The sequence below is a fragment of the Stenella coeruleoalba genome, assembly GCF_951394435.1.
Source record: "Stenella coeruleoalba genome assembly, chromosome: 4".
Taxonomy (NCBI): Eukaryota; Metazoa; Chordata; class Mammalia; order Artiodactyla; family Delphinidae; genus Stenella; species Stenella coeruleoalba.
The window spans coordinates 52,778,377-52,792,661 of record NC_137149.1 but is presented as its reverse complement, the minus strand read 5'-3'; the positions used below and the strand labels follow the sequence as shown (position 1 = coordinate 52,792,661).

The following is a 14,285-nucleotide window of genomic DNA, read 5'->3' as shown; positions in this document are numbered from 1 at the left end:
GCACCACCAAACCAGCTCTACAACAAATGCTAAAGGAACTTCTCTAGGCAAGAAACACAAGAGAAGGAAAAGACCTACAATAATGAACCCAAAACAATTAAGAAAATGGGAATAGGAACATACATATCGATAATTACCTTAAATGTAAATGGACTAAATGCTCCGACCAAAAGACACAGATTAGCTGAACGGATACAAAAACAAGACCCACATATATGCTGTCTACAAGAGACCTACATCAGACCTAGAGACACATACAGACTGAAAGTGAGGGGATGGAAAAAGGTATTTCATGCAAATGAACCCAAAAGAAAGCTGGAGTAGCAATTCTCATATAAGACAAAATAGACTTTAAACTAAACACTATTAGAAGAGACAAAGGAGGACACTACATGATGATCAAGGGATCCATCCAGGAAGAAGATATAACAATTGTAAGTATTTATGCACCCAACATAGGAGCACCTCAATACATAAGGCAAATACTAACAGCCATAAAAGGGAAATCGACAGTAACACATTCATAGTAGGGGACTTTAACACCCCACTTTCACCAATGGACAGATCATCCAAAATGAAAATAAATAAGGAAACACAAGCTTTACATGACACATGAAACAGGATGCAGTTAATTGATATTTATAGGACATTCCATCCAAAAACAACAGAATACACATTCTTCTCAAGTGCTCATGGAACATTCTCCGGGATAGATCATATCTTGGGTTACAAATCAAGCCCTGGTAAATTTAAGAAAATTGAAATTGTAGCAAGTATCTTTTCCAACCACAACGCTATGAGACTAGATATCAATTACAGGAAAATATCTGTAAAAAATACAAACACATGGAGGCTAAACAATACACTACTTAATAACGAAGTAATCACTAAGAAATCAAAGAGGAAATCAAAACATACCTAGAAACAAATGACAATGGAGACACGACGACCCAAAACCTATAGGATGCAGCAAAAGCAGTTCTAAGAGGGAATTTTATAGCAATACAATCCTACCTTAAGAAACAGGAAACATCTCGAATAAACAACCTAACTTGCACCTAAACCAATTAGAGAAAGAAGAACCAAAAAAACCCAAAGTTAGCAGAAGGAAAGAATCATAAAGATCAGATCAAAAATAAATGAAAAAGAAATGAAGAAAAGGATAACAAAGATCAATAAAACTAAAAGCTGGTTCTTTGAGAAGATAAACAAAATTGATAAACCATTAGCCAGACTCAACAAGAAGAAAAGGGAGAAGACTCAAATCAACAGAATTAGAAATGAAAAAGGAGAAGTAACAACTGACACTGCAGAAATACAAAAGATCATGAGAGATTCCTACAAGCAACTCTATGCCAATAAAATGGACAACCTGGAAGAAATGGACAAATTCTTAGAAATGCAGAACCTGCCAAGACTGAATCAGGAAGAAACAGAAAATATGAAGAGACCAATCACAAGCACTGAAATTGAAACTGTGATTAAAAATCTTCCAACAAACAAAAGCCCAGGACCAGATGGCTTCACAGGCGAATTCACAAGCAAACATTTAGAGAAGAGCTAACACCTATCCTTCTCAAACTCTTCCAAAATATAGCAGAGGGAGGAACACTCCCAAACTAATTCTACGAGGCCACCATCACCCTGACACCAAAACCAGACAAGGATGTCATAAAGAAAGAAAACTACAGACCAATATCACTGATAAACATAGATGCAAAAATCCTCAACAAAATACTAGCAAGCAGAATCCAACAGCACATTAAAAGGATCATAAACCATGATCAAGTGGGGTTTATTCCAGGACTGCAAGGATTCTTCAATATACGCAAATCAATCAATGTGATAAACCATATTAACAAATTGAAGGAGAAAAACCATATGGTCATCTCAATAGATTCAGAGAAAGCTTTCGACAAAATTTAGCACCCATTTATGATAAAAACCCTCCAGAAAGTAGGCACAGAGGGAACTTTCCTCAACATAATAAAGGCCATATACGACAAACCCACAGCCAACATCGTCCTCAGTGGTGAAAACTGAAAGCATTTCCACTAAGATCAGGAACAAGACAAGGTTGCCCACTCTCACCACTCTTATTCAACACAGTTTTGGAAGTTTTAGCCACAGCAATCAGAAAAGAAAAGGAAATAAAAGAAATCCAAATCGGAAAAGAAGAAGTAAAGCTGTCACTGTTTCCAGATGACATGATACTATACACAGAGAATCCTAAAGATGCTACCAGAAAACTACTAGAGCTAATCAATGAATTTGGTAAAGTAGCAGGATACAAAATTAATGCACAGAAATCTCTAGCATTCCTATATGCTAATGATGAAAAATCTGAAAGTGAAATCAAGAAAACATTCCCATTTACCACTGCAACAAAAAGAATAAAATATCTAGGAATAAACCTACCTAAGGAGACAAAAGACCTGTATGCAGAATTTTATAAGACACTGATGAAAGAAATTAGAGATGATACAAATAGGGCTTCCCTGGTGGCGCAGTGGTTAAGAGTCCGCCTGCCGATGCAGGAGACACAGGTTCGTGCCTCGGTCCGGGAATATCCCACATGCCGCGGAGCAGCTGGGCCAGTGAGCCATGGCCGCTCGGCCTGTGCGTCTGGAGCCTGTGCTCCGCAACGGGAGAGGCCACAACAGTGAGAGACCCGCGTACTGCAAAAAAAAAAAAAAAGTTGATACAAATAGATGGAGAGATATACCATGTTCTTGGATTGGAAGAATCAACATTGTGAAAATGACTCTACTAACCAAAGCAATCTACAGATTCAATGCAATCTCTATCAAACTACCACTGGCATTTTTCACAGAACTAGAACAAAAAATTTCACAATTTGTATGGAAACACAAAAGACCCCGAATAGCCAAAGCAAGCTTGAGAACGAAAAACGGAGCTGGAGGAAGCAGGCTCCCGGACTTCAGACTATACTACAAAGCTACAGTAATCAAGACAGTATGGTACTGGCACAAAAACAGAAATATAAATCAATGGAACAGGATAGAAAGCCCAGAGATAAACCCACGCACATATGGTCACCTTATGTTTGATAAAGGAGGCAGGAACGTACAGTAGAGAAAGGACAGCCTCTTCAATAAGTGGTGCTGGGAAAACTGGACAGGTACATGTAAAAGTATGAAATTAGAACACTCCCTAACACCATACACAAAAATAAGCTTAAAATGGATTAAAGACCTAAATGTAAGGCCAGAAACTATCAAACTGTTAGAGGAAAACATAGGCAGAACACTCTATGACATAAATCACAGCAAGATCCTTTTTGTCCCACCTACAGAAATGGAAATAAAAACAAAAATAAACAAATGGGGCCTAATGAAACTTCAAAGCTTTGGCACAGCAAAGGAAACCATAAAGAAGACCAAAAGACAACCCTCAGAATGGGAGAAAATATTTGCAAATGATGCAACTGACAAAGGATTAATCTCCAAAATTTACAAGCAGCTCATGCAGCTCAATAACAAAAAAACAAACAAACCAATCCAAAAATGGGCAGAAGACCTAAATAGACATTTCTCCAAAGAAGATATACAGACTGCCAGCAAACACAAGAAAGAATGCTCAACATCATTAATCATTAGAGAAATGCAAATCAAAACTACAATGAGATATCATCTCACACCAGTCAGAATGGCCATCATTAAAAAATCTAGAAACATGGGTCTTCCCTGGTGGCGCAGTGGTTGACAGTCCGTCTGCCGATGCAGGGGACACGGGTTCGTGCCCCGGTCCGGGAAGATCCCACAGGCCGCGGAGCGGCTAGGCCCGTGAGCCATGGCCGCTGAGCCTGCACGTTCGGAGGCTGTGCTCCACAACGGGAGAGGCCACAACAGTGAGAAGCCCGTGTACCACAAAAAAAAAAAAAAAAATCTAGAAACAATAAATGGAGAGGGTGTGGAGAAAAATCTAGAAACAATAAATGGAGAGGGTGTGGAGAAAAGGGAACACTCTTGCACTGCTGGTGGGAATGTGAATTGGTACAGCCACTATGGAGAACAGTATGGAGGTTCCTTAAAAAACTACAAATAGAACTACCATATGAACCAGCAATCCCACTACTGGGCATATACCCTGAGAAAACCATAATTCAAAAAGAGTCATGTACCAAAATGTTCATTGCAGCTCTATTTACAATAGCAGGAGATGGGTACAACCTAAGTGTCCATCATCGGATGAATGGATAAAGAAGATGTGGCACATATATGCAATGGAATATTACTCAGCCATAAAAAGAAACAAAATTGAGTTATTTGTAGTGAGGTGGATGGACCTAGAGTCTGTCATATAGAGTGAAGTAAGTCAGAAAGAGAAAAACAAATATCGTATGCTAACACATATATCTGGAATCTAAGAAAAAAAATGTCATGACGAACCTAGGAGTAAGACAGGAATAAAGACACAGACCTACTAGAGAATGGACTTGAGGATATGGGGAGGGGAAAGGGTAAGGTGGGACAAAGTGAGAGAGTGGCATGAACATATATACACTACCAAACGTAAAATAGATAGCTAGTGGGAAGCAGCTGCATAGCACAGGGAGATCAGCTCAGTGCTTTGTGAACACCTAGAGGGGTGGGATAGGGAGGGTGGGAGGGAGGGAGACGCAAGAGGGAAGAGATATGGGAACATATGTATATGTATAACTGATTCACTGTGTTATAATGCAGAAACTAACACACCATTGTAAAGCAATTATACTCCAATAAAGATAAAAAATAAAGAATGGCTGTCATCAAAAAGAACACAAATAACAAATGTTGGTGAGGACACAGAGAAAAGGGAACATTCGCACACTGTTGGTAGGAATGCAAACTGATGCAGCCACTGTGGACAACAGTATGGAGATTTCTCAAAGAACTAAAAACAGAACTACCGTATGACCCAGAAATTCCACTCCTGGGTATATATCCAAAAAAAAGAACACTAGTTTGAAAAGGTACATGCGCCCCAATGTTCACAGCAGCATTATTTACAATTGCCAAGATATGGAAGGAATCTAAGTGTCCATCAACAGATGAATGGATAAAGAAGATGTGGTGTGTATGTATGCGTGTGTACACATACACACACACAAACACACACACAATGGAATACCACTCAGCCATAAAAAAAGAATGAAATTTTCCCATTTGTAACAACATGCATGGACTTGGAGGGTATTATGCTAAGTGAGATAAGTCAGAGAAAGACAAATACTGTATGATATCACTTATATGTGGAATTATAAAAAACAAAATTAGTGAATATAACAAAACAAGAAAGACTAACAGATATATAGCACTAGTGGTTACCAGTGGGGAGACGGAACGGGGAAGGGGCAAGATAGGGGTGGGGAATTAAGAGGTACAAACTATTATGTATAAAATAAGCTACAAGGATACACAGGGAATACAGCCACTATTTTATAACAACTATAAATGGAGTATAACCTTTGAAAATTGTGAATCACTGTTGTACACCTGAAACATATATAATATTGTATATCATCTATACCTCAATTTTTTTAAATGATATTTATACATTTTTAAAATTATACAATCCACTCTATAGCAATTTTCAAGTTTATATTGTTCTTGCAACAATAAAAATGTTCAATTTTTATATTCCCAGTTCTTTGCATCATTCTGACACAAAACAGTCACTAAAAAATGTTCAAAACTATATGCGTACACACACATTCACTGAAGTCTGACTTTCTCACTTTTAGCCTCTGGGTTTTTTAGGATCCATTTCGACCGACCTAGAACCAAATACTGGATGCACACTGCAAGGTATATTTAAAAAAGCAAATTCAAGAAACAGCAAAGGATACCTGTACCACAGCTGGACAAAGATCTGGAGAAGCTTTTTTTTTAATTTGGTACACAGCAATACAGAAGAAAGAAATATCAAGGATTAACACAGTCTGAATGTTTGTGACAAAGTAGAAAGAACAGATGAAGATGACAGAGCAGGAAAAGAGGAAAAATTACATACTTGTCATTAATGGAAAAATTAAAAGATTTATTGCTGGAGACTAGGAGTAAAGAAGAAGGGGAACTAAGATTATCTATTACTCAATATCACATATTTTTGAAAGGAAAGAAAAACAATAGTGCAAAGAAAACGTGAGTGCAATAACATCGACCCGTACACTGTGCTGAATAGCAGGAAAAAATTTCAAGTAAGGATTTTAAAACCTTTTTCACTTATTGAGACTCACTTAAGAAACAATTACGAATCACTTTCATTACTCTGGGGGTTTGTGATGAGGTTTCTTACTATTTTTTAATTACCTAAATAAGATACTCACTTCAAATATTTTCAAAATTTAAAAACCAGTTTTTACTTAATTCACTGAAATCTTCTTTGACATTTTCAGTTCCATATAATGTCAAGTTTAGGAAAATCAAAGAGAGAGGTAGAGAAAGTGAAAATGACTAGAGGAAAAAGAGTAAGTTACAGATGCCAAGAGATGCAGGCACACAAAAAGATAAATTCGTTTGCAAGAACACTGGGACAGATACAGGCACTTGAGTTCTGAAATGAACTAGTCCAAGTAAACTGTGTTTGTCATACTCTGGTTTCCTGGTCCTGGGGTGGGGGGGGGAGGCGGTTACCACTATCTTAAGAAAACACTGAAAAGTCACTATTAAACATTCTAAAACTAATCTTAGCCTTAATCCTGAAGTTGTTTCACTTTAGACGAGATGGCTGATAAAGCCTAACAGAAAGGAAATTACTCTCAGGACTGCAGCCATGATGGTTGTGCAGTATCACCTCAAGGGCCAAATGAAATAAAGCCAAAAGTCAAATCAATCATTGGCTTGGGGTTCCCCACCCCCAATTTAGAACTTTCCTAGTAATGAAGTTCTCTGAGGAGGAAATGTTCAGGTAGACTAGAGGAACACAGACTGAGGACACAGGCTTAGGGGAGAACCAACCTCAAATCTGCAACAATGAAACCAGTCAAGGAGAATCGTTACTGACGGTAGGATTAGAAAGTGTCAAGACGGATTGAATATCTAATACCTACTAATATAAAGATCTAGAATGATAAGGAAAGGAACAAATCATGTAGATTTGGCATTTGAAATCATCTACAGATCAAGTGTGAAATTCACACAATGAAATTCAAAAGTTAATTTTGAAACAAATAATATATCAGTACTCTGAGACACTGTTACTCAAATGGCAGCTGGGGGGGAGTTCAACCCTGACGCATTGTAATGTTAGTTCAATCTGGAAACAGTTATCCTTTGTTAAGGAATAAACATGCATTTTTAAATATGGAATACTAAAAAGTTTCATATAAACAGTTTGTAAATCATCACATAAGTCCAATCATATAAAAACACAGTAATTTTTTAATTAAATAGGCACATTTGAAATAAAGACGCTCTACAACAAAGTGTTCCTTCTTGCCTATTTTCAAGGACTTGTACCAATTTAAGTCATTTTACAAGCTCTAGGAGTTTAAAAGTTTAAAGGTAATTTTTATTTCTTAGACTTTATATAAATAGATTCCTTTCTAATCTAACCATAAAGGAAATTTTATAAAATTTCCTCTAAACATTTTCATAGCCACTGTATCTTTTAAACTTTCAAGACCTCCACTTCTATATAGCTTACTAATTGGCCTCTTTATTTATCTCTCTTATCTCCTCACTTCCATCCACCTAGACTTAGCTTTTCAAACACTGAGGTCATGTCACTCCCATGTTTAAAAACCACAGGGCTTCTCAACCCCTGACAGGATAATAGATTTAGAACTCTAAGTTCATGAAAAAAACATTCTGAAAGGTCAAAATACCCTTTTAAGCCTTTCATTTGACCTTAAAATTTAAAATAAACTTACATTTTCCATAACTTGTGCATGTTTAGTATTGTTAAATGTTTTAAATTACTATCTATTAAATATTTAATGTTTGCTTTCAAAATAATCTAGTAAAATGAATATGCCAAGAAAATGTATCACAACTTTCCTGTGGCTTTCCATACTCCCCAGCACATGGCTGAGTACCCCAGTTTTAGATGTGCTGACATTTTGATACACAGGGAATAAACTAAGGAATATTAAAGCTCTTGATAATTTGGCCAAACCTTTCTCCTTGCATTTCTGCCACTCTACATACAACCTATGCTTAACTCTAAAGAAAGCTATTAACTTATTCCTTATTCTTGCATACGCTTCCTCCTTGAAAGCCTTTTCACTCATCTCCACAACAAGCCCTATCTATACATCAAGGTCCAGCTCAAAACCAACCCTCCTCCAAGTAACAGTCTCTAGTAGCCTTTCTTTCTCCAACATTTTTAGGTCTGTTATTGTTAATCACAGTCTATCTCATTATTATGTCTAGTTGTGTGTATAAGGAAGCATACAACATACCAGCTAAGAATCAAAGCTTTGGAATCAGAGAAACACAGGTCAACATCTGACTCTGCTACTTACTAAATGTAACCTTGGACAAGTTACTTAAGATCATCCTGCATCAGTTTCCTCGTCTCTTACATGAAAAAAGCAACTATCTAACAGAATTAATCTCACAATCAAAAACAGTGATGTATATAAAGCACTTAGCACAATACTGACTGCCAGTAATAGTTTAATAAATATACCTATTATTCCCAATAGGCAGACCCATGTCTTAGTCTCTTTTGTATTTTATCCCATTCGTACTACATGGTATTAGGCATAGGCATATGCTTAATAATTGCTTGGTTGATGAAATCTGATCAATTCAGAAGTAATCTCCTAGGTAGGTCTTAATAAGGTAAGGTCCAAATTCTGGTGAATATCAAAAATGGCTTGCTAATCATATTATTAGGTGTTAATTTTAACATTAGCTTAATGAGTTCAATCTTTAGCTACCCTATACACAAATATAGATCTCCATGCATCATTCCAAAAATGTTCCACACTGCATTATTATCAATGAGTAGGGCAATATCCAAAATACTTGATACAGTTACTCAAAAGTCTAAATTAATCTAAAAACATTAGAATGTATCCAATCACAAAGCAAGCCTTTAGCAAATTAAAGAATTCCTGTGTGGATCCTATTGTTAAAATTAAACTAAATCCTGAACCCACTTTTCCAGCTGGCCCTCTGAGTTTTTCCTGTGTCAGGGGATTCCCAACAGAGACCACTCAGTTCTGCCATAGCATTCTCAAAAAGAGTACCAAGGGATGCAATGTTTCCAGACCAGTAAGATTACTACCAATTCTTAAATGGTCAGAATAGACTAGATCAAAAGGGATACGAGTATGTTCTTTAATTCTGTAGTCAGCAACAGGAAAAAGAAAAAAACAACCTAGAGCAATGACCAAAGACTAGTTAAAAAAGGGACTGGTATGGGACTTCCCAGTCGGTCCAGTGGTTAAGACTTTGCTTTCCAATACGGGGGTACAGATTCGATCCCTGGTCAGGGAGCTAAAATCCCACATGCCTCGTGGCCAAAAAACCAAAACATAAAACAGAAGCAACGGCTTTCCTGGTGGTGCAGTGGTTGGGAGTCCGCCTGCCGATGCAGGGGACATGGGTTCGTGCCCTGGTCTGGGAGGATCCCACATGCCGCGGAGCGGCTGGGCCCGTGAGCCATGGCCGCTGACAATGTTGTAACAAATTCAATAAAGATTTTCAAAATGGTCCACATCAAAAAAAAAAAATTTTTTTTTTTTAAAAATGAAAGGGACTGGTAAATGATAACTGTGGGAAAGGAAAAAAAAAGGATACAGCAGAAGACCTAGCCATCAAAAGGCAGCTTCAGGAAATCCTAAGCTAAATTCAAAAAGAGTAACTTCACAAAAGGAGGAAAAACATTTTCTAACACTATGTGAAGTACACTATGAATTTAACTATTGTCACAATGAAAACATTAACACGTGCAAATTCACAAAATATTACTCAAAGTAACATGTATATGTATATATATAACATATATATGACAAAATATACATATTTTGTCAGAATAAATAATTGTGTTCTATAAACATGCGATATATTTATGTATGTGTGTATGTCTATTGTATACGTGTGTGCCCTTTCATAAGCTATTTCTCAGGGACCATATCTGGATGAGATCAATCACTGCCTACTGGGATCAATTCATTGACTCTGAATCTGTTAGGCAAAAAAGAAAAAAGAAAGTGATGTTTTGAATTATTCAAACACTGCTTTAGATTATAATCAACAAGCACTCAATCACCAATCCCTAACTTGCTTTAAATTTCAATCACTTTGAAAGTAAGAACCCTAAATATAAATGTATTGTTATTATTAAATTATTATTAAAATTTTATATATCAATATATACACACACATATATATATATAACTTAAGCCGTTACTACACAGCACTGTAAATAGTTAATGGTTTCACCTTATCAAAACATTTGCACACACTGAATCCTGAAAAGGTAATATAAAAAAAGAAAAGGAAATATAAACCAATATTCTTATGACAACGGGCCTGTTTATTTTGATGTGACATAGTCTCTCTCTTTAAAAGAACACCTGCTTGCTCAAAACTAAGCATGCAATAGATGATTTAAAGGCAATTTATTCTTAAAATACACTAAACCTCTAAAGTAAAACCCTTGAGAGGCAAACTTCAGTGGAAAAGACTGTTTTCTAGATTTTATTAGTAAGAGGCAAACTCTTATGAAGTTCCTCAAGGTAAGTATTTAAAATACTAATCTGAAGAGAAAAAGAGAAGATAAAGTGACTTTGGTTGTCATTTTCAGAGCTATTAAGAATTCACAGTTAAATGACATCTTTAATATAGAGCCAGAGATAGCAATTCTCTCAAAATTCTTACAAGAATTTTCAACATTTACATGAAGCTCAGTTTCATTACTTAAGCTCTCTATTCCATTTCTATCCATTAACACTGCCTAGATTATGATAACACAGTATTTTTTAAGTTCAGTCTATGGTTCTACTTCCTGAAGTGTACAACAGCAATAATTAATTATGTTCTGGGTTTAGCACAACATTTACAAATGGAAACCACAAAAGAAAGCACTATTCATACAATCAGAATAGGAAGGAGCCCCATACTGACCATATAATTCAAAGAAATTTTCAGTATGCTCTAACTTTGTGAACTGTATTTACATAAACTTATTAAAATGACCCAATTTAATTTGTATACTGTGTAATTTGATTATCTTAAATTTCAAGTGATTTACATGATTCAAAAAATCAATATTCAGGCTTCCCTGGTGGCGCAGTGGTTAAGAGTCCGCCTGCCAATGCAAGGGACACGGGTTCGAGCCCTGGTCCAGGAAGATCCCACATGCCACGGAGCAACTAAGCCCGTGCGCCACAACTACTGAGCCTGTGCTCTAGAGCCCACGAGCCACAACTACTGAAGACCGTGCACCTAGAGCCCGTGCTCCACAACAAGTGAAGCCACCACAATGAGAAGCCCGCACACCGCAACTCACCGCAACTAGAGAAAGGCCCGTGAGCACAAAGAAGACCCAACGCAGCCAAAAATAAAAATAAATAAATTTATTTTTAAAAATCAATATTCTAACAACGGGAAAGAATATTAAGAATATTAAAAATAAATTCCAGGGTCAATATTATTTTAGTAAACTTATTTTAAAGCACTACAGCACAAACTAATTTTGTGTGATATATCAGACTTTTCATTCAATAAGAATCACCTTTCCTTTTTCACAATACCATAAATAACTCAGAGGAATTTAAATCTTCAAAAGGAAGGATTATAAACAGCTTATTAAAATAAAATTCGATCTTAAGTAATTTTCTTGACCTAATCTACACGATATACAACATACTGTTAGTGGTTAATACTACATTTTCCGAATCATGTGCCCTTTTAGCAACTACATATTGATAAAACACTAGCCAATTATTTATTAACCAAACTTTTCTGCTCAAGAAACCAAGAGCCACACTCCTATAGCTTCTAGAAACCCAAGTAATTCTGCTTCCCTTCGTGCATGAGGCATTAAACCTTCACATTATAGTTTTATCTTGCTACTTTCCCAATAATCACTATAAGACTACTGAAGCATAAAACTATCCAATCTAACCTCTCACTCAAACTCTGTTACACTCCTAATACTGATCATTCTGTAATCGTTTCATCAAAATTACCCAGCTATAAGTCTGATGTTTCAATTTCCACTTAAAGGGCTTAATATACTTCAGGGTAAAGCAAGCTAAATATTCCTATCATTATGTTCCATACACTACAACTTCCAAAGAGCTTGGAAAGTTTACCAACACCCTCCTCTCTAGAATAGTAAACATCCTGTCATTGAACCCAGTGAATAGCTGCTTTGCTCTAAAGAATAGACCTCCTGAGCTCCACTCACAGCAGCTGTTAGTAACTTTCAAACGCCTCTTGGACTATCACTTTGGTTAAATTAATGATGGGTCATCTTGTTCCACTTTACTTTTTCCTTTTTAGTCTTGCAATTATGCAGAAAACCTACAAAGTACTTTTAAAAATAAAGTACAAAAAAAAAGCTTACTTTAAACTCCACTACTTTTCCAAAAGAAATCATTTCAAGATCCTTACATCATTACTTAAACCACAACCTATCAGTAGTACATGACAATGGAAAGCTTTAAAAGGATTCAATTTTCTACCTCACCTTACCACATATGTTCGCCAGTTTTCAATAATTTCAAGAACGTTCCATATTTTTAAAAAGTGCTGTTGCAGTCTATCAGAACTGTGCTGCTCAAATACGAGCACCGAATATCCTGCACTTGGTAAATTTTCGGTATATTCCTGGTAACCTGCTCAGCTTTCTGCGCCTTTGCACCCAGTGATGCTCCCACCAACAAATACTATCTATCCATCCTTTATAACGGTCTTCTCCCCACTCCTCAAAAAGTCCATATTAGACTTAGAGGTTTCCGCAAACTAATAAGGAACCACTAAATACCACTAGGTATTATGACTCTCAAAGAATCCTCTCCAGCAGCCTCCCCTGGGACATTGTGCTCAGCGGGTCTCTGAACCTGTGAGACTCGGGGCCAGCTGCCTTTGCAACAGCAGCACCAAAGGCGGACTCAATACCGCATTGCTGCTGCTGACTTCTTCTAGCAGCTTCAAAAAAAAAAAAAACATCAGTCCAGTACCCTGCAGACCCTGCTGGCTCTTCTGCAGCACGGAAGAGAAACCACCGCATTGCTCAGCGTGGAACACCGGAGAGCAGACTTAAGGGCGGGGAAGCGACTGCCGTCGAGAGGCTTTGACGAGGGCGGGGTATCAAGGGGGAGAGGGAAGGCGTCCGGAGTGCAGCGCCCAAGCAGCTGCCAGGGCGCTGGCGTCTGGGCACCCGGCTGGGCATCGCGCACTGACGAGGGCCGTCGAATAGCAGGCGCCGGGCAGGGGGCGCGGGCCCCTCCCAGGGATGGGGGTCCCGCAGTGCCCGGCCGAGCCCCGCCCGCCGCCCTCCCGGCCCTCACCTGTCATGAGCGCCGGGCTGTCGCCCCCCGCCGCGGCGGGAGAAGAGGCGGCAGAGCCCGCCGTCCGCCGTCCGCGGAGGTGCCTGGGCACCAGCTCGCATCCGTCCGCCGCGCCTGCCACCAGCAGCCCGAGGACCAGCAGCGCAGCCCAGCGCCGCCGCCGCAGCCAGCCCGAGGCCGGGCCGGGCGTCGTGGCGGGATGAGGACGCGGAGGAGGAGCGGGGGGAAAGCGCGGCGGCGCCCCGGTCGCCAGCCACTCGCCCGCTTCGCGAGGCGCCGCCGCCTCCTGCGACTCCTCGGGCCGCCCCCGCCGCCTCAGACGCGAGCTCCTGTCGGGCTCCAGCCTGGTCTCGTCGGCACCGGCGGCCTCTGGAGCTCGGGTCCCGGCTGCGTTCATTGGTTTCGGTTATTTTAAAAAAAGGTGAGGAGCAAAAAGGTACGTCGTCTTCAGGCCGCGCGCGACACTCGCGCTGCTGCGGCAACAAGACTGGGATCCGCTGCTCTGGCGCCTCCAAACACCAGTCCCAGCGTCCGCGCCGCCGCCGCCGCTGCCGCCGCCGCCGCCGCCGCCGCGGCGCATCCCCCCGCCCCCTCCGGCCCGCGCCCGTCGTAGTACCACGCTCGGCCCGGACGCCTCCTCCCCTCACACATTCGCTCGCATACCAATCCCCCGCCTCCTTCAGCCCCTCCACTGCGCAGGCGCGACGGGGCAGCATTGGGCCTGCGCGGCACCCGAGCCCCGCCCCCGGGGGCGTTCCGGGTAGGACGAGAGCCGTGGGGTGGTTTTCAAGGCTTTCGCTGAGCGGCG

General features: G+C 39.6%; 1 protein-coding gene across 2 annotated transcripts in view; it reads right to left on the bottom strand.

The window, feature by feature from the left end:
• Positions 1–14,022, bottom strand: part of STIM2 (stromal interaction molecule 2) — a 169,285-nt gene extending 155,263 nt beyond the window's left edge. For both annotated transcript variants that reach the window (XR_013827958.1, XM_079919372.1), the window contains exon 1: positions 13,478–14,022. Coding sequence is in view for 1 of the 2 variants with exons in the window: in XM_079919372.1 (XP_079775498.1) it covers positions 13,478–13,874 (397 nt within the window). In the remaining variant the exon portion in view is untranslated. The remainder of the gene's footprint in view (positions 1–13,477) is intronic.
• Between the last annotated feature and the right edge of the window lie 263 nt (positions 14,023–14,285).